Raw genomic sequence first — 19782 nt, forward strand, 5'->3', positions numbered from 1 at the left:
GAGCTGTTAGATTTATAACCTCGTATCCTGATTAAATATTACAAGATTTTTAAATAAAAATGAATGCAATATTTGACTTTATACTTGACAAACCAGAAATCAACAGTAGGTACATATTTGAAAACTGATAAATAATTGTTCGTTTATTTGGTTATAAAAAACCTCCATGCCTGACTTAGAAAATTATTCTAATTTGGGGATGAACTGTAAGTGTAGTTCAAAACCAATTTTCTGTCATTTAATGAATACTGGTGCAAAGCTTTTGGCTTCAGAAGAATTTCTTACTTACATTTCTAAAAGGACAAGCATACCCAGATTTTGAAGATCTTCAAGCAATATAGAATTTGTGATTAGTAAAATATATGATGCATTTGATCAGTCTCAACACAGATCAGAGCAAATGTGTGACTACAAAGTAGGAGTGATTTCCATGACGTGAAACAAACTAATATGTAGGAGTACAAATTAACTGGGTTCAATAGAATCAATTCCAGAATTTTTGTTCATTTATAAGAAGTTTGAACATTCTGTTAGATAAAGTAAGGTATGAAAACTGTTTGCAAAACAAAAGATACTTCAAGCACACCATTTTTTTGCTCTATGGACTTGCTCTGTCCATGGAACTTTTGAGGAGCCTGATGACTAACTTATATCAATACCCAAATAGATATTGTTATTCAGGTTTATAAAGAGTGTTGATAAAATGTGGAGCATACGTAAGACTAATCTTTGCTGCAATATGAACACTTCCTATGATAAGGATAAAAAACATATTGCATCAAGCAGAAATGTGTCCAGATTATAAAAGAATAATTTTCTAATTTAATGTCTTCCTACTCTCAGATTCAAGAAATAACATTCTGCCTAATATTTTATTTAACTCATCAGGCACGTCAGTCTTCTGTGTGATTTTTTTCTTATCTTTGGATTAAACCAAAAATGATTGCAATTCTTCTGGTGTCTATGTCAATGGTGTTGCACAGTGGTAAGTCACCATTCACTCTTTATGATTACTTGGCATTTATTCCTAAATACTGTTTTATGTGCACATAGAAATAGAACTCTAGAAACACACCTTCTACCCCTTCAAACCTTGTTGTTCAACATTCAAATGCACTGAAATAAGTGTAATTATGGAGTAGCTGTAATTTTTTTTTTTTTCTCAGAACTTGTTGTAAAGCAAGAAACATTTAGTAGGGTTAAAATATTTAAACAAAAAATTGCAACTTCCCTTCTGCTAGCATTTGGTCATGATCTAAGTCCTTTAGACTGAAAAAAATAAAAATTAAGTGGGTCCTGAAATATTACTCATGCTCAGCTAAAGCTCTTCCTTGAAATTTTACTTTGATTTTTTAATTTAATTTAATTTATTTTTTCTTCATATAACTCTTCAGATTTTGCTGTCATGAAGTGAATGAGCTTCTAAGTGATCTAGTGAAAGGGATGGAAATGAGAAAACATTTCAAATTTCTGCAATCCCTGCATTTGTGTGGGAATGTCATTATAATTAGCCGTGTGCAGGTGAAGAAAAGGGTTCATAGAAGGTCTTACACAATTTCTGGTTGTTCTGTGGGGTTAGTCACTTAGTCACATGGTCTGAACTTTTGGGTAGACCTGTGCGGTGTCAAGAGTTGGACTTGATGATCCTTAAGGGTCCCTTCCAACTCAGGATATTCTATGATTCTATGATTCTATGTTACTTCTGAAGTGAAAAGAAAGCCCAGCACCTTTGCACACACAAAATTCCACAATGACCTACCTCACCTTCTCTCATTGCCTCTCTTCTAAGGTGTCACATGCATTACAACACAGTAAAGAAACTGTTCTAACACAAAATGCATGGAGAAATTACGTTATTGAAAACAAGTGTTAAGACTCCTACTGTATGAATAGAAATCAATAACAGTTTCAGCATTTTCCCACTACAAAGACAGGGAATGCCAAAATGCAAGCACCATTTTTTTTTACAGGAGAAAAAATAATAAAAGTAAATAAATAAGAAGAAAGAAGGGATATTTAGTCTCAAAGAAGGGATTTTAGTCTCCAGATGTAAATGTGACTACATATATTGATAATATCTAGTCTGAATATCTATATATGTCTATAGTGAATATCTATGTCACTCAGAAATATCTGGGCACCCAGAAATTTTCCTGACATAGTGTTTGAAAGACATTTTTGCTCAAAGCCTCAAAAAAATGTGCCACAGTTGTTAGATGTGTTTCATCCAGCTAAGCAGTCTAAGCACAAAGCTTTGAATTGTTACCCTAGACCATTTGTGGGTTTGGAAAGGGTTCTTGATTTATACTTATGTGGGATCCATTCTACAAATCTCTATGTTGAGATTGAAACAAATATCTGTGCATGAATTGGTATCTTTGTGAGGAGCTAATGTGATTTATCTTGAATAAATCAAATAGGTTGGGTTTGCTGCACCCTTATTTTTCCTAGCACAATCAATGTTTCTGCTCCCCAAGTATTATAATGAATGCATCCATGCCCTATATTTTGACATTTTAATTAAACATGACTGCAAGAACAACTGGAGGCACACTGATATTTTTATTTATTTATTTATTTATTTTTCTATGGGCTTTGTTTGTATAACACTTCTGAAAAGCATTGTCAGAGTATCAACATCACAGACACAGTCCAGAATCTATTTTTACATGCATTTGAATGATGAACAAAACTCCGTGGCTAATGCATACAACCGGAAAGCCCAAGGGCTGATGTATCACACAAGTCTTTTCAGGACATTTGCCAAGTCATTTAGCAGGTTGAACAGAAAGGTGAGAGAAGCTGACCTCCCCAGGGTGCTCTGTGATTTAAAAGATTTATTTCTGTACTGCAATCTTTCACTGACTATACAAGGAACAAGGTGGGAACATGAGCCCCAAAAGACATGATAGAAAAAGAAGAAAAGAGCGTGATTAATGCAGAAGGTATTTTCTCATTGTCCCTACCCCAAAATTTAAACAAAATTAAACAATCTTGTTAGCAAACATTGATTCATTGATCTTGACTCACTGACAATCAGAAATACCATTCTTAGTAACAAAAGGATTAGAAAAACTAAAAGTTTACCAAGCAGCTGACCCTGTGGTAGGAATTTTTCTCAAGGGGAATGTCAGAGACTTATGAGTTAATTTGGTGTGTGCAAATTAAGTTTGCTGAGAAGAATTACATGCAAATGGTGGATGCTGGAAGAATGACATCTTCCAGCAGCTCTGTAATGTGCCTTTATTAATCCTCTTCACTGCCTCTTTTCAAGTCTATGGAGTTTTCATGCTTTCCAAAACTTTGCTGAAAGGCCTAGATGATCAATGGCTACACATCAACAATGAGTTCGAGCTATGGAGATAAACAGTGTTTCAAAACCTGGCTCTAGATACATTTGACAGACCATGGCTTTGGGCAAGGATGTTTGTGAATGTAGAGGAAGTACAGGTTTTAAACCCCAAAATAAGTGGCAGCTTTTCTTTAGCAAGCATGGCTTAATGTGTACACATATCTATAGCACTAAATGCTGTTTCTCTTGGTAGGCACATCATTATTTTGCTCGAGTCTGATTGTCTTGTGGCTGTCAAGCATTCAATAGACTTGTTCCAGTACTGTAATACCAGCCTTTATCGAGAGGCTTTTTCTGGTCTGTGGAAAGCAGTCTCTTCCTCTCCATCCTGTTGCAATGCGGGACGTTTCTGGTTGTTTGCTGTTCATCTAAAAGCTTTTTATTGGGGCTAAGGCTTTCAGGAAACAATAACATAAAAGGAAAAACGTCTTCCTATTCTGCCACCAAACTTGACAAATGTAGTGCTGGAGGTATACTGACAATGTCTGGGGACATCTTGATCACTCCGCAAGTTGTAGTGAACTTGAGATTCCTGAGAAGATCTATTTATATAGTCTTAAAAAATAATAAAAATAAAAATCTTAATCCTTTGCTAAACTTCAAATCAAGGATTATCTAAAAAAAAATAAATAAAAAAATTACTCATTTTCCTCCTCATTCTCTTACACCTATATTTATTGCAGGAAAATACAACAGAATAACAAAGTAACTGTCAGCTTTTTCCCAGAGTCTTTCACAGAAAAAATGGACAGAGTTACTAATGCCAGTTATTCTGAGAGATAACCTATGCCATGATTTTAAAATCATTTTTTTTTTAATTCAGTCTTTAGATACTTGAGCCAATAAATACCCTCGAGTTTTCATCTGTTAATAATAATAATAATAATAATAATAAAATAATAATAACGTTAAGTTTAAATCAATTCAAAGTAACACATTCTCTCCTAAAAGTGTACAGAAAATAAGAACAAGGACAATATGTGGGACAGGCAAGAAAGAGTACTATATTTTATCCTAATTCAAGGTATTATAAAAAAAAAAAAAAAAACCTGCAGAAAATATACTGTGGCATCTTCAAATGTGAAAAACAAACAAACAAACAAACAAAAAATATTGACTTAATATGAAGAAACTGCAGGCAGTAAGTTCTCCACAAAATCAGTCTGAGAAGCTTCCGCTTTTACATGAGAAGGTCTCTCTTTTCTATGTTTGTACCATTTAGCAAACATCATCTTGGTGGGAAAAATTGTTGACCTGACCTGTTAGCTAAATGAAGAGCAAAGGCTTGAAATAGTTGGAGATGTATCTAGACAGTAAACCCTTATGCACCTTGGTGAAACAGCAAAGTGAAACATCACGTGGAGAAGCACTTAATATGTCTAATACAAAAGCTGTCTCGCTATCTATAGAATAATTGCCTGGGAGATGCAGTTAATGCTACAGAGAAGGTAAGTCAGCTGCTGCTTCTCTCCATAACCCAGGACTGATTCCACCCAAGCTCCATCCACCAGGCTTTGAGTGCTTCCCCTGAACTCAAGCACTGGGCTCACAGCTCCCATCTCTGCTGGAAGATTTCTAAAGGCATGCAGCAAACACAGCTGTGGAGGTGTCTGTGCAAACCTCTTGACTTCCAACAGCTGAAGAGCACAGGGTTACAAAGTAGAAACATCTGGAACAATGCATGTAGTTGGACAACTAAAGCAGTTTTATACAATTATAATAATAATTTCTAGCAGGTGTTATTGTTCAGAAGAGCACAGGAATGTGAGGTTTAGCACACCACAGTTTAACAGAGGCTGATTTTTAAGTTGAAGCCAATGTGACTTACAGGTATGCTTCTGGACTCCCCAGGGTATACATGGAGCCAAGAAAGTGTTTCATTGTTTTTCTATATCAGCTTGTTGGTGTAGGAAGATATTCAAAATGCATGCAGTGTATGTGTCATAATGAAGTATATTATTATGTTTTCAATTTTAAAATCTTTTTTCTTCTCAAATTTGTTTGCCGAGGTAGGTGGCCAAGAATTGGAGCCACCGATATTTCTGCCAGAGCTTCTTAACACACCTGAAAGAATCTTGAGTAAGAATGTTTTAAGCTTTATTTTCTATAGTATTGCACTGCAGTGGGGAATAACTCTTGCCCCAGAACATTGCAGGGTAGCATGCAGTTAGCAAATGGATAGTAACTCTTATCTCAAAGTGTTTTGACAACAGAAGCAAGGTCAGGGGTGTTCTGGGGGCCATTCTTGTCACCTACTTTTTTAAAAAATATATATTTTTTTTCATTTAGATAATGCCACATTACTGAATGGAGTCTTTCAAAATGTGGAAAGCGTTGCATTATTTTTTGGTAAGTATATGTTCCAGTTGTACTCCAGCTGTGGAGTTTGCTTTTATATATACTGAAAAGGGATAGGGATTTTTGAGGCTGTAGATTTCTCCACAGACTGTAATAATACTGAAAACTGCTGAATATCAAGCACTGTTTGATGCCCCCATTTAGTGCCTTGTTTAGGCTCTGCTTTCATGTTCCCACCACCCAGGTGTGTTCCTGCCTGGCTCACCTCTGTGCATCAAGCATTTATGGCTGCTCTCTTTCCAGACTGCCTGGGTTCTCACTTCACCTGGCTACAGTCCATCTTCACTAACTTCCCTGCCCTGCTCAACTTCGTGAACAAAATGAAGTGTGTTAGTGGCTTTTGTCCCAGGGACTTTGAAGACTACGGCTGCTCTTGCCGGTTTGAGATGGAAGGGCTCCCCGTGGATGAAGCTGATGAGTAAGTCTTATGCATGTCAGATATCCTGAAGCATAACACCTGCCTATATGATTTAAGGGTTTCACCACACTTCAATGTGGAGACACACTTCCTAGAAATAAAAACATCCTCCCACACCTGCATATAATTTCACCGGTGGCACAGCTGTCTTAAACTGGTGGTGAAGAATGGCCACTCCTGTAATAAAGTAAGGATCAAACCCAACTTCTTGGTATCTCTTACCCACGTGTCTCTAAATTCTGAGCATATCTGGATAGGCTGCACCGATGGGCTGAGGTCAACTGTATGAAGTTCAACAAGGCCAAGTGCCGGGTCCTGCACCTGGGGCGCAATAACCCCAAGCAGAACTACAGGCTGGGAGAGGAATGGTTGGAGAGCTGCCAGGCAGAGAAGGACCTGGGAGTGATGGTGGACAGTCGGCTGAATATGAGCCATCAGTGTGCTCAGGTGGCCAAGAAGGCCAACGGCATCCTGGCTTGTATCAGAAACACTGTGACCAGCAGGGCTAGGGAGGTGATCGTCCCCCTGTACTCGGCTCTGGTGAGGCCGCACCTCGAGTACTGTGTTCAGTTTTGGGCCCCTCGCTACAAGAAGGACATCGAGGTGCTTGAGCGGGTCCAAAGAAGGGCGACGAAGCTGGTGAGGGGCCTGGAGAGCAAGTCCTATGAGGAGCGGCTGAAGGAGCTGGGCTTGTTCAGCCTAGAGAAGAGGAGGCTCAGGGGTGACCTTATTGCTATGTATAAGTACATTAAAGGAGGCTGTAGCGAGGTGGGGGTTGGCCTGTTCTCCCATGTGCCTGGTGACAGGACGAGGGGGAATGGGCTAAAGTTACGCCAGGGGAGTTTTAGGTTAGATGTTAGGAAGAATTTCTTTACTGAAAGGGTTGTTAGGCACTGGAACGGGCTGCCCAGGGAGGTGGTGGAGTCACCATCCCTGGAAGTCTTCAAAAGACGTTTAGATGTAGAGCTTAGGGATATGGTTTAGTGGGGACTGTTAGTGTTAGGTTAGAGGTTGGACTCGATGATCTTGAGGTCTCTTCCAACCTAGAAATTCTGTGATTCTGTGATATCTTTATGAACAAAACATCATTTGTTTCTTTGTGCTGGGGAACTCAATCTCACCCTGAAATCACACTGTGGTGCCAAAACTTGGAGGGCCTGTTAATAAGACAAGTGGGATTATGTAAATCTGAGCTTCTCAGTGGGTTTACAGCCTTACCAAAGTGCTGTTATTGGGAGCAGGGTAATACATCAGCAGTGTAAGCACACATAGACTTTAATGGAAATGTTAGCATCTGGGGGATATAAAGCATCAACAGAACCAGGTTACAGCTAAGTGTGACTTCAAGTGGCAGATAAGAGGTTAAGTAAACCTTGCCCTGATTGTCTGTGCCAAAGGTATGAGACACTGAAGCATCTGGGCACAGAGAAGAGCAATGTAGCTCAAAAGCTCTTCCAGGTACCATGCACTAGTAACAAAACCATCCAAACCCCAGTTTGTGCTTTGAAGATATACTGCTCCAGACCCTGGCTGGGCTAGTGAGAAAAAAAAACATAACATCAGGTAAAATAGCCAAGAAAATCAAATGGCTATACACTTTTACCAGCAGGAGTTAGGAAAATAAATTAAAAGAAAATTGAGATACATCTACGTCTAAATAGAGAAAAAAAAAAAAGGCATTTACAGCAATGCAATAAAATAATTTCCTGAGTGAAGACACCAATGGCTATTGCCTATAGCTAGATGGAAATTAGTCCATCCACTTTCCAGCATGGGATGGCTGGGAAAATGCAGATCTAACCCTGCTATTGAAAAAAATAAAAAAAAAAAACAAAACACAATGACATTCTGAAATGAGAGCTCGAGGCAACTCAATGGATTGATACCTGAAGAGCTGAGCACCTGGGCTTTTGCTTCACTCAGCTCTATTTCAATGCAGAGCAGCACCAGTACAAAAAGAGCACAGAGGTGTTAGCCGTCCCTCAGTGAGCTTTCCCTAGCTGCATGGCAACCCCACTGCAGTTTGCAGCAAATGTAGACTGATGATTCTTTTGCCACTGGCACAGATACGGTCTCTTGGTTCAAGACACCCTCCCAAAAGTGGTTACTACTTATATTTCTGAGAAGTGAAAAGAGAACTGGTGAGGATCTTGTTTTGTTTGAACTTTCATTGCTACTCACAGCTAAAGTGGCCATGCAGGTATTTGGGGTTTGCCTGACAGTAGTTGTGTAGGACAAGGTGAGGTTTCTAGCTGCCTGTGTAGTATAGCGGTAGGAGAAAGCTGCTTCACTATGCTGTAAGAAACACATTGAGGCCCCTTCTCATGGCTAAATCGTTTATTTTAATTGTAATTGTTGCGTTGAGGAGAAAGAACAAGAAAGAGAGGATAACACCCCACCCATTTATATAGCCCCAATGAGACACAGTGATTCACAAGGCACTGCAGAGACCTTTACCTCTGAATGCTGGGTCCTGCGTAGTTCTCCAAATCTGCAGTGAGAAACTTTGTGCCAGAGCTGGAGACAGGACCTCCAAAGCCAAGCTGTGGGGCTCTGTCTGGCAGTGTGCTGTCAGCAGATATTTGGGCATTGGCATTGGATTTGGTACTGAAACTGCTTCTAGCGTCTTTGTGGGACCTCAAGTACTGTAGCAGTAAAATGCAAGCGTGGTGTCCCACAGCCTGCAGACCTGCTCCCACCACTGAGTTTTGTATTTGTAATCCCACCAGACTGATTTGGGGAAAAGCAGTACTCAGCCTTTCTTTATCCTAGGGACCACTGCTGATCTTGGAGGCTGACCTTGAATGGGAAGGAAAATAAATTGTCTGAACTTTGTGTTGTTTCACTCTTTAAGATGCTGTTTCCAGCACCGCAAATGCTATGAGGAAGCAATGGAGATGGAGTGCACGTGGGACCCATCAAAAATTTCTACAGATGTCAGCTGCTCTACTGAAAACCTGACCTGTGGTAAGGTTACCTTGTCACAAAAGCATGATACTAGAGTCGCGCTGTGGCTGAGAAGCTCACTCTGGTCCATCTACCAAAAAACACATATAAATTAAGCAGAAAACATCTCTGTGGATTCTTGAGGGATTAAGTGTTCTGCTCAGGGATTTATCAGGACTCCTCTAACAGGCAGCCTCCTAATGAGGTTTCCAGGCTCCATTGCAGGACCATGGAGCATTGCTTGAGATATCTCCACACATCGGGAATGGAGATGATACTGAGGAATGACCTGAAAAGCAGTGCTCCTTCTGAAGTTTTGTCCACAGGGTCACATACACTCCTCAGGCACAACAGCATAAACAGCAAGGGCAGAGACCGCACTGTTGTGAAAGGAGCTACTCCATGCATTACTAGTAAAATCTCAGTGAGTGTAGAGTGTCCCTAATCATTTTAATATAATTTTTCACCTAGTATTAGCACTCAGGAAAGACTATATTCTAGAACAGGATTTGAGGTTACCAGCAAAAAAGAGCAGAATCACAAAACCAAGATCTTCACAGCTTGTTTAAATAATGATCTGATCCAATTTACACTTCTTGTTCCAAATTAAAACCATTTTTGTTTTCTGAACCAGTCTATAAATACCCAAGCACATTTAAACATCAGTAGTGTTTCTTCTAGCTCTTTCTATGCTTAATAATCAGAAAACATTTTGTTCAAACTAAAAAAAAAAAAAAAAAAAAAAAAAAGGAAGAAAAAAGAAAGTGACTAAATGAATAGTCCCTGTCAAAAATGTGAAAGATGTGAGAACCCTCTGAAAGATCAATGTTTTCTGAAGCTCTGAAAGGTAGAAGGCTTTGAAGTAGGAAAACAGTATTTTTCAGGAAACTCTTTCATAGCCTTTATAAGGAGCAAACCACATTTTATATGAAAGACTTCGCCTGAGGACTGTGAAGTCCTGGGGTTAGGCAGACTATTTTAATGAAGTCTGTGAAATGTCAAACTCGGTATCAGCTGGCTTAAGTTTTCCATGGAAAAATTAGATGCAGCAAAGCCCTGCTCTGCGCTCCTTGCTGCTCTGTAGTAGGAGCTGCTCCAGTGCTCTGTGCCAGCCGTGCAGGCTACACAGAGCCGTGTTTCAAAACCAAACTACAAAACGTGAACGTGTTTAACGTGAAGAATCACAGTATAAATAGGTATGCGCTAATGAATATGGACACAAGCCTTACAGGGAGGAAAAACAGGTGGAGGGAAAAGATATCTCAATAGCGCCTTGTTTGGATTGTTGTTTTGTTTCCAGAAACTGGGGATCCCTGTGAACAGTTCCTCTGCACATGCGACAAAGATGCCATTGAGTGTTTTGCGAGCACCCATATTAACTCTTCCTTGAATGGGCTGGATGTCTCCCTCTGTCCATCTCTGGTTACAGGTAACAATCAGGATCTGACCGACTGCTCCCTCCTGCCAGCTTCTCCGCTGGCATCGGGTTTGACCGAAGGTGAAGGAAGCAGTAGCTGGGTGGTTTCCTGCACTAAATCTGGCGGTCTGTCCTGTTCTCCATTTCATGTGCCCTTTCCATTTACTGATACTCAAATTAATGTAAGAAGAGAAAAAGAAGGCTAATTGCCATACTGGAGCAAGGCCAGAAGGGGGCTGGAGAATCTGATGGAAGAGGAGAAGGCTCAGGGGGGGTCTTATTGCTCTCCTCCACTACCAAGTGGAAGTGTGCAGAGGTGAAGGAGATAAACTCATTTTGGAGATGCACATGGACAGGACAAGAGGCAAGGGTCACAACCGCAAAAGGGAAAGTCCAATTAGACATGAGCATTTCTTTATTTTTTTTCAGGAGGCTCCTGCCAATCTGGCTATTGGGTACTACTTAGGGTTATAGCAACCTGCTGAGGTCACCAGCAGGAATGTGAAACTGACAGTATTGCTAGCTAGATCTCCCCTTAAAGCATGCAAAAAGTAACTAGAAGGGAAAAAAAAATAATAGACCCAGTCTGCTCTGTTACTTGTTTTCCGTTATGGAAGGAAAAATCCCCTATAAAGGTGAAGGGGATATTTATCTCCATTGTCATACACTGACCTGTGCTCTGTAGCTGAAATTACAACCTGGTAAGACTGAATACCCGGCCTGTGGGAACAGAGCTGGATTAAAAACTTAATTCATATGGATTGCAACCAGAGCATGGTGGGGGGAGGACCTTCAGACACCCAAGCTGAGCCAGATACGAAAAAGCTCTGCTAGTTTTTCTCATCCCTTTGTTTATATTTGTCAATGTTAAGGACAGCTATACATGTTTATGGCTCTGCATGTGTGCATCCCTGAGTAAAGAGGTCAAGGGAGAAGAAAATGCCACAGCAAAGTTTGTATTGATGCCGGAAAATTGCTTTGTGTAAGCCAGTAATCTTTCACTGGGATCAGATGACTCTAATATAAAATATGGCAGCTCCAACATGTTACAAATAAAAGAGAAATTGTCAAGTGTTAACAGGAAAATCATGCTACTCTTGCTGATAAAGACAGATGACATCTTATTTCACTGAATATCTCTGCTAATTTTAGGCTCCTGATTTTAATTCTTACTGGAAAAAATAAATCCTTTGAATGAAACATTTTTATTTAGTGTTTGCTCATATTATTATCTTTCTGTGTCTGTTCTGTCCAGCTCAGGCTTTGTTAAAAAAAAAAAAAAAAAAAAAGGCAAAACTTCCAGGAAAATATTGATTCTTTATTACAGAGAAAATTTGAATGAGATAGGGATATATTTGCCTAAACCTTTACTTTAATAGGAATAAATCCGGTGAACTCCTGTTTTGTTGTACTATTGAGATAAAATGTTGACAAAGCCCTTTCTTACACTTTAGTCTCTAAGAGCTTTCTCCTTTTCAGAAACAACTAGCAAGAGAGAGCTGACAACACTTCACATGGAGGGTATGTCCCCACCTCTTTAACTCTATGACTGGAGTATATTAAATCAAGATGAATGTATACATTGAGAAAAATAAATCGAGTATTTAGGAAGCCATGCTTCAGTAAGATTCTTAGACAAGTGCCTGGATTAAAACATTTTTCATGTATAAATATTTAATTCTTATCCTCATATCTTCACAACAGGACACATATTTAAGCATTTGCTGAAATGAGAATGTAAAGAATGCTCACTGCTGATCGGTTTTCTGGTTTAGATTAAAACTGTGATAGAGACTGAGGGCTTTTTCTAATTGTAATGTACTTGTTTGAGTAGGATTTGTTATCAGCAGTCAATAGATAGTAAGGAAGTATTTTAATAGTTACTTTAACAATAATTCGATTCATACCTGTTATATTTGTATCATAAATATAGCCCTATGAAAAGTACAATCATAATAATATTTGCAAATAAGTTTCATTCTGCTGACTCTGACCATGTTACACCAAGTTCCTGTCTAACAGGCATCCTAAGCCACAATTCTCTTTGCAGTAAGAATACTTTTATTTTTGCAGAGCTCCCTCATCACAGGACTGACAAAACACTGGCTGCAACAGCATCCGTAGAAGAAGGTTTGCAACTAACAGTGCAAGAAGCACTGCTTTCAGCTTCCAAAAGCTGGAAGAACAAAACAGAAGAACAGGCTGATTGTTTTCTTACAGCCCTTCTAGATGATCGGATATAAAAGTAGACACAATGTTTTGGTGACCCAATTCAGGACTGAATGAGAAGGTGCAATTTTTCAGTTTGTGTGCTCAACATGCTTAACTGGTGTTTACACGAAGTTTACCTAGGGCTGAGACTGAGAACTCTGTGGCAAAACCTGCTTTCATCAGAACAGACCTTTATTCCCTGGGAAGAGAACTTGCAGCAGGGAGGCTGCCTGGCAGTGCTGTGCTGTGTGGCTGCCAACCGCTGCACCCACAGCCAGTTGCATACTCCTTGTCTTGAAAGAGTTTAATCATACAAAATGAAGCAGTAGCTATGCGCAGTATTTGCACATCTGCACCAATCTTCCCCCAAACCAATCACTCGTGCTCTCTGAACTGGCATAGTTCATCATAAAGCTCGATATATTGCTCAGGGATAAAAGCCTGTAATAGAAATTTTAGAAAGCTGAACTTATAACACAGATAACATATCTAGTCAGACTGCAAAGGAAATATTTGGAGAACCATTTCCATTTAACTACTTGTGCCCCCATTTTAAACCATAGGAGCTTCAACATTGCTGTGTGAACCGTATTAAGCCGAAGCTAAATACTCTGCAGAAATGCATTCAAAGGCAAAGACCTACTTCCTTATATCACAACATACTAAAACACACACACAAAAAAGATGCAGAGATTAATTTTTTTTTTTGATTACCTGATAGCTCTGTTTATAATTTATCAAAAATAAGCTGGTATATAAAAATCAGCATATGAGGTAAACAAATAAATCAGAGGTTAAGGAAGGATCTGGGTTTGTAGCTGCCCATCCATTTTTGATTTACAATGCAGTCAAACACAAGGTGTTCACAAGGAGCATGCATCTGTTCTGTGCACAACAATAGGATTTTACACTTAATTCTCTCCAGTGTAGTCTGTCAGATGGATTTAATAAGGAATTTTCTGCTTCATTCATATTTATGTTGCTTCTTTGAAAGCACATTATTCAAAGGTACAATGAGCTTATTTTATGAGTATCACTTTGTCTGTAACGATCAATGCACTGCAGACAAGACCAGGCAAATCTCCATAAATGAAATGCTGGGGGTCTTTCCTTCTCTGCTGAAAAATCTCTTCTCATCAGCTTGATTTTTCATAAGTCTGTGCTGGCAACTTCTCTGAGTTTACATTTTCTGTCCTCAGCAGTGGTTTCTTTTGAGCCCAAGGAGATGGTCCTGGGGACTTTCAATGTGGAAGGTAAGAGTCTGCTTATACTTTTGTTGATAAATTGGGCACTCCTGGCTCCAGGTGATAACAGGTTTTGGTTTATTAGGCTTTATTGTTGTCATAGGCAAAAATCTGCACCTCAGGATTTCTGGATAATACCTCTAGTTCTTCTGCTGACCTGAATATTCTTGAGCAAACTACTTTGTTTCTCCTAGTTACCCTCTTTATAAAGAAAGGTTAATAATGATATTTGGTTAAAGTATATAACATTCTCACTAAAAATCACTCAGGAAACACACTGCAGAGATGCAGCAGGTATCATCCCACTACCACGATGCCTCTGCTTTTTGTCTAGTTATCACAAAGAACCCCAGAGGTACTGCTCCTGCTCCTCCTGTCCCCTTGCTGAAAGGTCAGCGACTCTGAGCTGTTCTTTTCCTTTGACTGGCATAGCAGTACTATACCTGAAGCATCACAGTTCAAAATTACACATGGTGAGGACAGGGCTGCTGGAGAAGAAAATTTAGATTGGGGTCAGGTGGCAGAAACACAGTCAGTAAAATCACACTGAGAAGTATTTGCTGTTCATTGCCTCCAGCCACTTGCTTGCACTCCTCATGCAAGTACTTGCAAAACCTCTTCATGTAATATATTTTCTGATACAATGGTTGATCCTTTAAATTACATTCCTAGCATTTGCTGCCTGAAGGGTTCATTTTGATTTTACCTCCTCCTTTAATACATAGAATTTCATGGAACTCTTTCCAGGTCTAACAGCTTTTACACCTTTTACAGTTATTATTGCTATAAGCACACTCATGCCATTAGCTACAGCTAAAAGTGGAGAACCATGTCTTGGAGGTTTTCAATGGCCCATTTACGTGGAAATGATCATTCAGAAAGAAGTAAATACACCAGAAAATGTCAAATGACATTGAATATGGTGGGAAAGAAGGAGATGCTTTTTGACTCAGATTGCACTCTCTGGAAAACACCCATGTCCTCCTTCCTAGACCAGAAAAATGGCATTGCTGTACTGAGTGCTGCTCAGAATCACTGAGCTTGAACATATCTAAATATGCATGTCTTGTGTTGCAGGTCTGCATGGCTACTAGAAGGTTATCTGTAATGTCTGTTCTTGGCAAAGTGCAGAATATCCCAAATTCTGGTTATATTATCTACATTTAGCAGGAATCACTTTCATTTTAATACATCACTGTCAAACAAAGCGTCACGAAATGAGCACCTTGCTGAGCCATCAGGACCAGCATGTTGCTATTGATCCCTTCCTGCATCCTTTCATGGGCTTCCCTGTGTTCTTAGCGGTATTTTCACCCTTTTTTTTCCATTCTCTGATCCTCAGACAGTTAATTTTCAATGTGTACTAAAAACAGAACTTCAGAGGGATAAAATTAATGAATTTGAGTTGAATTCAATTAATTAGTTAAGCTGGGGTATGTAAAAGGAAGGGCTTTCAAATTGTGTAAACTATACACATAGTCACTTTGAAAATGAACTATTTTGTATGTGAAATAACATGTTCTTTGTATTAACATTTAGAAAAAAAATGAAACAAGTTGATTTCCATTTGAAAATAGAGTTTTCATTTACAAATTAGCTTATATTAATAGTGAAATTTTAAAAAGAAGAAGAAAAAAAGATAAATAACACCCCAATTCAACAAAACATTCCTGGTCAATGCTACAGCTTAAAATAATCTAAAAATAAAGACCAATGTAACTTACAGGATAAAGAACCTCCCTAAAATTATTCTGCTATTTAACCTCAAATTATTTTCCCCTTAATATCTCCTTACAGTTACAAAGCAGTAAATCCTGCATTTGCCCAGCTCTGCATCAGTCAAATCATTTTCTACCTTCACTAATAATGCTATTAGTTTTGGTACCCTTGTATGAACTGACACTATATATTTTTTTAGGCTGTTTACTCAGAAATGGCATCTCATGTTATCTCACTTGCACTTCTTTTCTCAGTATGGCTGACTAATCAGCAACCCATTTTTTTTTCCTTATAACTGGCATAGCTCTTTACCACAGTATGCAACATATAAAATTTACAAAACCACGAACAAATAATAATAATAATAAAATATAATAATAATAATAATAACAACAACAAACTTAACTAACTAAAAAGTAACCAATCTCTTAACCAACCAATCTCTTCCTGCCCAGTCTAGCAGTTACCTTGGTCATATTTAACAAGCACAACTTTTTTTCTGAAAGGCAAGATATGTGAAGAAGTGATCAGTGTCGATACTCTGCTTTTCTAATCTTCATCTTGATTATTTTTTTCTCTATGACCATCAGTTCACAGCACACTTGCCCCAGGATATTACCCTGACCTGCTATCTGAAATGGAAATCTGAGTGTTTATTGCTCCATGCTTCTGCTTTTCTCTTTCTGCTTATTCAGGAAAGGACAGATTTTCAGAAGCTGTAGTCCCTGTGGGAGTGAGAACCACCTCCCCAGCCTCCTCCCCAGCAGATGTTAACTCGGTGGAAGTCAAAATTGTCCCTACTGAGAATATTCCTGCAGGCACATCTACACGGATGAAAGGAAAAGGCAAGTACAGGCTGCACTGCATCTGCACTAACATAATTTACACCGTTCTGTTCAGAGCTTCCTGAAGAACCAGCATTTCTCACCGACTCATAATTTTCTCCCTAAAGCTGGTTAGATTACAAAGGATACAGGGTGTTCAACAGGGAAAGAAGGACACAGGGTGTTCAACACTGAAAGGGGCAGTTCACTCTCTAACAGTGACCAGGAAAATTTTATTAACCATCAATAGTCTTCAGTCTATTAATTAAGCAAATGTTGGAAGAATACTAATTGATTATGGCTTAGAACATGCACTTCTGGTCACATTACTTGTAGAAGTTTATTCTAGATTTGCAAGTCTAATCTTTATATGTCTAACCTGGGCACGTGTAATCTCCAGAGACAAGCCCTGCAAGAGGTGTCCAGGGCACAGCTCCCACTGGGGTAGCTCTGGACCTGGCACCATCTGACAGGGGACCCAATGGACCCGAAGGAAAAGGTAAATTAAGATTATTTTTTTTCAGTTACATCTAATGAAAAATGTACCTTTATTTCAAAAAGTAGGATTGTATTACACTTAAAGATTATAGTTATTCTGAACCAGTCAGACATGTGCATATGGACATGTACCATGAAGGAATTGTTGCACATCTTTGTTTGAATATACTCTTAATGCTACATGGATGACATTTCAGATAAAAATTTGAAAGGTTAGGACAAAACTTGTTTCTTTCAGCACAATTTAGTCACTGCCCAGCTATCACTGTGGAGTGATATAGAGTCATTAGGACTCCGTTTTCTGAATTAGCTAAGAGAGAAGCTACTGAATTCTCATTTCTCTCAGCTGGGCTTGAATGTTCTGGAAGTAATATTTAAATATGAAAGATTACAAAGGGTTGCAAACTACCCTCATTGCAACCCATTTTGACTTGTATTTTATATCTGTGTAGGGAATCTCTCTTTCCATTAAATATTTCCCCCCATTTCTCTTGCTGACTTGCTCAGTGGTATTATAAAAGGCATAGGTTGCGGATTGAAGCACTGATTTTGAAATAATATTACATTGTCTTAAAAAATAAAAATAAATGAAAATAATTGATGGTTCCCAAAATACTTTTATCATCAGAAGAGAGCCCTCAACTTTTGAAAACATGGTATGTGAAATAACATCTTCTTGCTTTATAGTATGCGAACGATTAACCTTTCTGCAAGACAGAGGAAATGGAAGAGTGAAGAGGGAGCTGCCGCAGCTAGGAGAAATGCTGTTCTGTTTAACTGAGCGGTGCCCAGAGGAATTTGAGTCTTATGGTTGCTACTGTGGACAAGATGGCAGAGGTTATCCTACTGATGCCCTGGACAGGTGTGGGCTCTTCTCTAACCTGCGGTTAGCTTCGGGCATTATGGACCAATGAAGATCAGTGTGCCTTTTGCCATCAGTTAATTTACAAATTAACCTTCTCCTTAGGTGAAATTCATAATAGTTGGGAGCCACATGGGGTCTAAGTATAGTGTACAGCACACAAAATTTTCCTGAACTTGCACACAAATAAAACTACCCACACATGATAAAGTAGGCTAGATCAAGGCTAGTGAAGGCTCTGGTCATCTTGCAGTTTTCATTCAGCCAACAGCATTTGAACACTTCAAGACCATGCTAATGGAGCATTGGGACACAGTTGCAATTTCTATTTTAAATCTTGAAATTAAACTAACAAACAAAACTGCAACACCTTTAAGCACTTGATACCAAATGAATTAGGAAGGTGGTTGTAAAGTGCAGATGTTATTATTTTCTTCTTCATGGAATTTTTTTTCCATGATATGGAAACTGTAATTTCTTAGTTTTAATGGTCATTGAAAATAAATAGATAAAGTAATTAGGAATGCACTGTGATTGATGCAGGAAAATGAAATATTGTCCAGTTACATCTACTGTTTATTTTAGGTGCTGCTTCTCTCATCACTGTTGTATGGAACAAGTTAAGAAACTTGGATGCCATGCAGAAAGAACCTCAAGATCTGAAGTTGTATGTTTTGATCACACGCCAAAATGTAAGTTTGGGTTAGAGGATGTTTGCTGTTTTCTGATGACACTGTATCAAAGTATTACAGACTGAGTATCACCATACCTGTGATGTGCTAGCTCTGAGTAGGAAGACAGAATAAAATGGCTCACAACATTTCGTTAATGTTTAGTCCAAAGCTGAAGTATTTTTCCTAGTTGAGGTAAAGGCTACTACATCACTGTGCAAGATGTGATCAGGTCAGGATGAGAGAATTGCATTTGTATTTTTTGACTGATGACAAAAGACACCTGTTGGTGTCTTTACATTCACAAATTCAGCAAAAGCCAGTCACAGCTTCAGCTGCTCCGACCTCACTGTTGGGCATATTTAGACGATTAAAAGTGAATTTGAAAATTTTATTTCAAAGCTCATCGACCTGTGACAAATTACACGTTGACTAATTGTAACTGCTTTTGAATATTAATTTTGAAATTTCTCTTTCAGGTATTGGTTGGAGCCTGTGTGAGAAACTCCTATGTGCTTGTGACAAGACGGCAGCCGAGTGCATGGCTTCTGCCTTCTTCAATGAAAGCCTTAAGTTTCCACAAGGGCAAGTGTGCCAAGAGGAGAAAATCTCATGCCGAAGTGGCCCTTACGAAAGGCCTCCAATCGGCACAGAAATGGGTGCTGGGATTTTCAGCTCTGAGGAGAGCAGCGAGGAGGAAGGTCCCCTGTGGAGCACGTTCAGGAGAGCAAAGAGAGACACGGGGCATCCTTTTGGAGAGCCCAGGACTGGGCAACACGAAGGCAGATAACCAAGCACAGCCACTTGCTTGAGAAATGGCACAGGGAATTTCACAGCCAGCCCTTACTCTTATCACTCTGCATGCAGTTTTACATTTTCCAGCATGCTAATGGCATAATCATAGGCTAGGTTTTTAAAGCTAAGATGTATTCTCCTTTCCATAGTGAAGTCATCACTATGATCCATCTATGTAGAGCAGCTGTTACCTTAAATAACTGTTTGATGGCATTCTGCATCACTTTATTTGATTTCCGATCAAAGCTCTGATTTTTGTTAACTGTGTAGTTGGTTCAGACTGGATCTTACTGATGGTGGCTAAATATTTCAAATTTTTAATTAAATCAATTTGCAACTACTCCAACTCCTTTTGCATTCTTCCTTTAGCAAGCAAAGCAGGAATCTAAGGTAATCACATTAAAATGTATTGCTTCTTCCCTAACTGAAATTTTCACCCCAGAGTTTCTGCTGGTCTGCTAGATCAC

The 19782-nt window shown here is 39.0% G+C and overlaps 1 protein-coding gene across 1 annotated transcript; it reads left to right on the forward strand.

Moving 5' to 3' along the window:
- Positions 1-939: 939 nt before the first annotated feature.
- On the forward strand, positions 940-19498 carry OC90 (otoconin 90). The gene is made up of 15 exons (XM_038175149.2): positions 940-982; positions 1790-1791; positions 5362-5431; positions 5642-5701; positions 5954-6128; positions 8983-9095; positions 10375-10503; positions 11971-12012; positions 12565-12621; positions 13905-13955; positions 16361-16510; positions 16890-16988; positions 17675-17849; positions 18435-18541; positions 19000-19498. The coding sequence occupies exons 1-15, from the start codon at positions 940-942 to the stop codon at positions 19308-19310; spliced, it is 1584 nt and encodes a 527-aa protein (XP_038031077.1). The 3' UTR covers positions 19311-19498.
- Positions 19499-19782: the final 284 nt, after the last annotated feature.

Source organism: Anas platyrhynchos, chromosome 2 (genome assembly GCF_047663525.1).
Source record: "Anas platyrhynchos isolate ZD024472 breed Pekin duck chromosome 2, IASCAAS_PekinDuck_T2T, whole genome shotgun sequence".
NCBI lineage: Eukaryota > Metazoa > Chordata > Aves > Anseriformes > Anatidae > Anas > Anas platyrhynchos.

Bases quoted from the DNA above. Each gene is read 5' to 3' on its own strand.
- OC90 (XM_038175149.2), top strand. From the start codon at position 940: ATGATTGCAATTCTTCTGGTGTCTATGTCAATGGTGTTGCACA. The intron at 5,702-5,953 runs GTAAGTATATGT...CTCTCTTTCCAG, and splicing joins AAGCGTTGCATTATTTTTTG to ACTGCCTGGGTTCTCACTTC. The intron at 12,622-13,904 runs GTTTGCAACTAA...TGTCCTCAGCAG, and splicing joins AACAGCATCCGTAGAAGAAG to TGGTTTCTTTTGAGCCCAAG.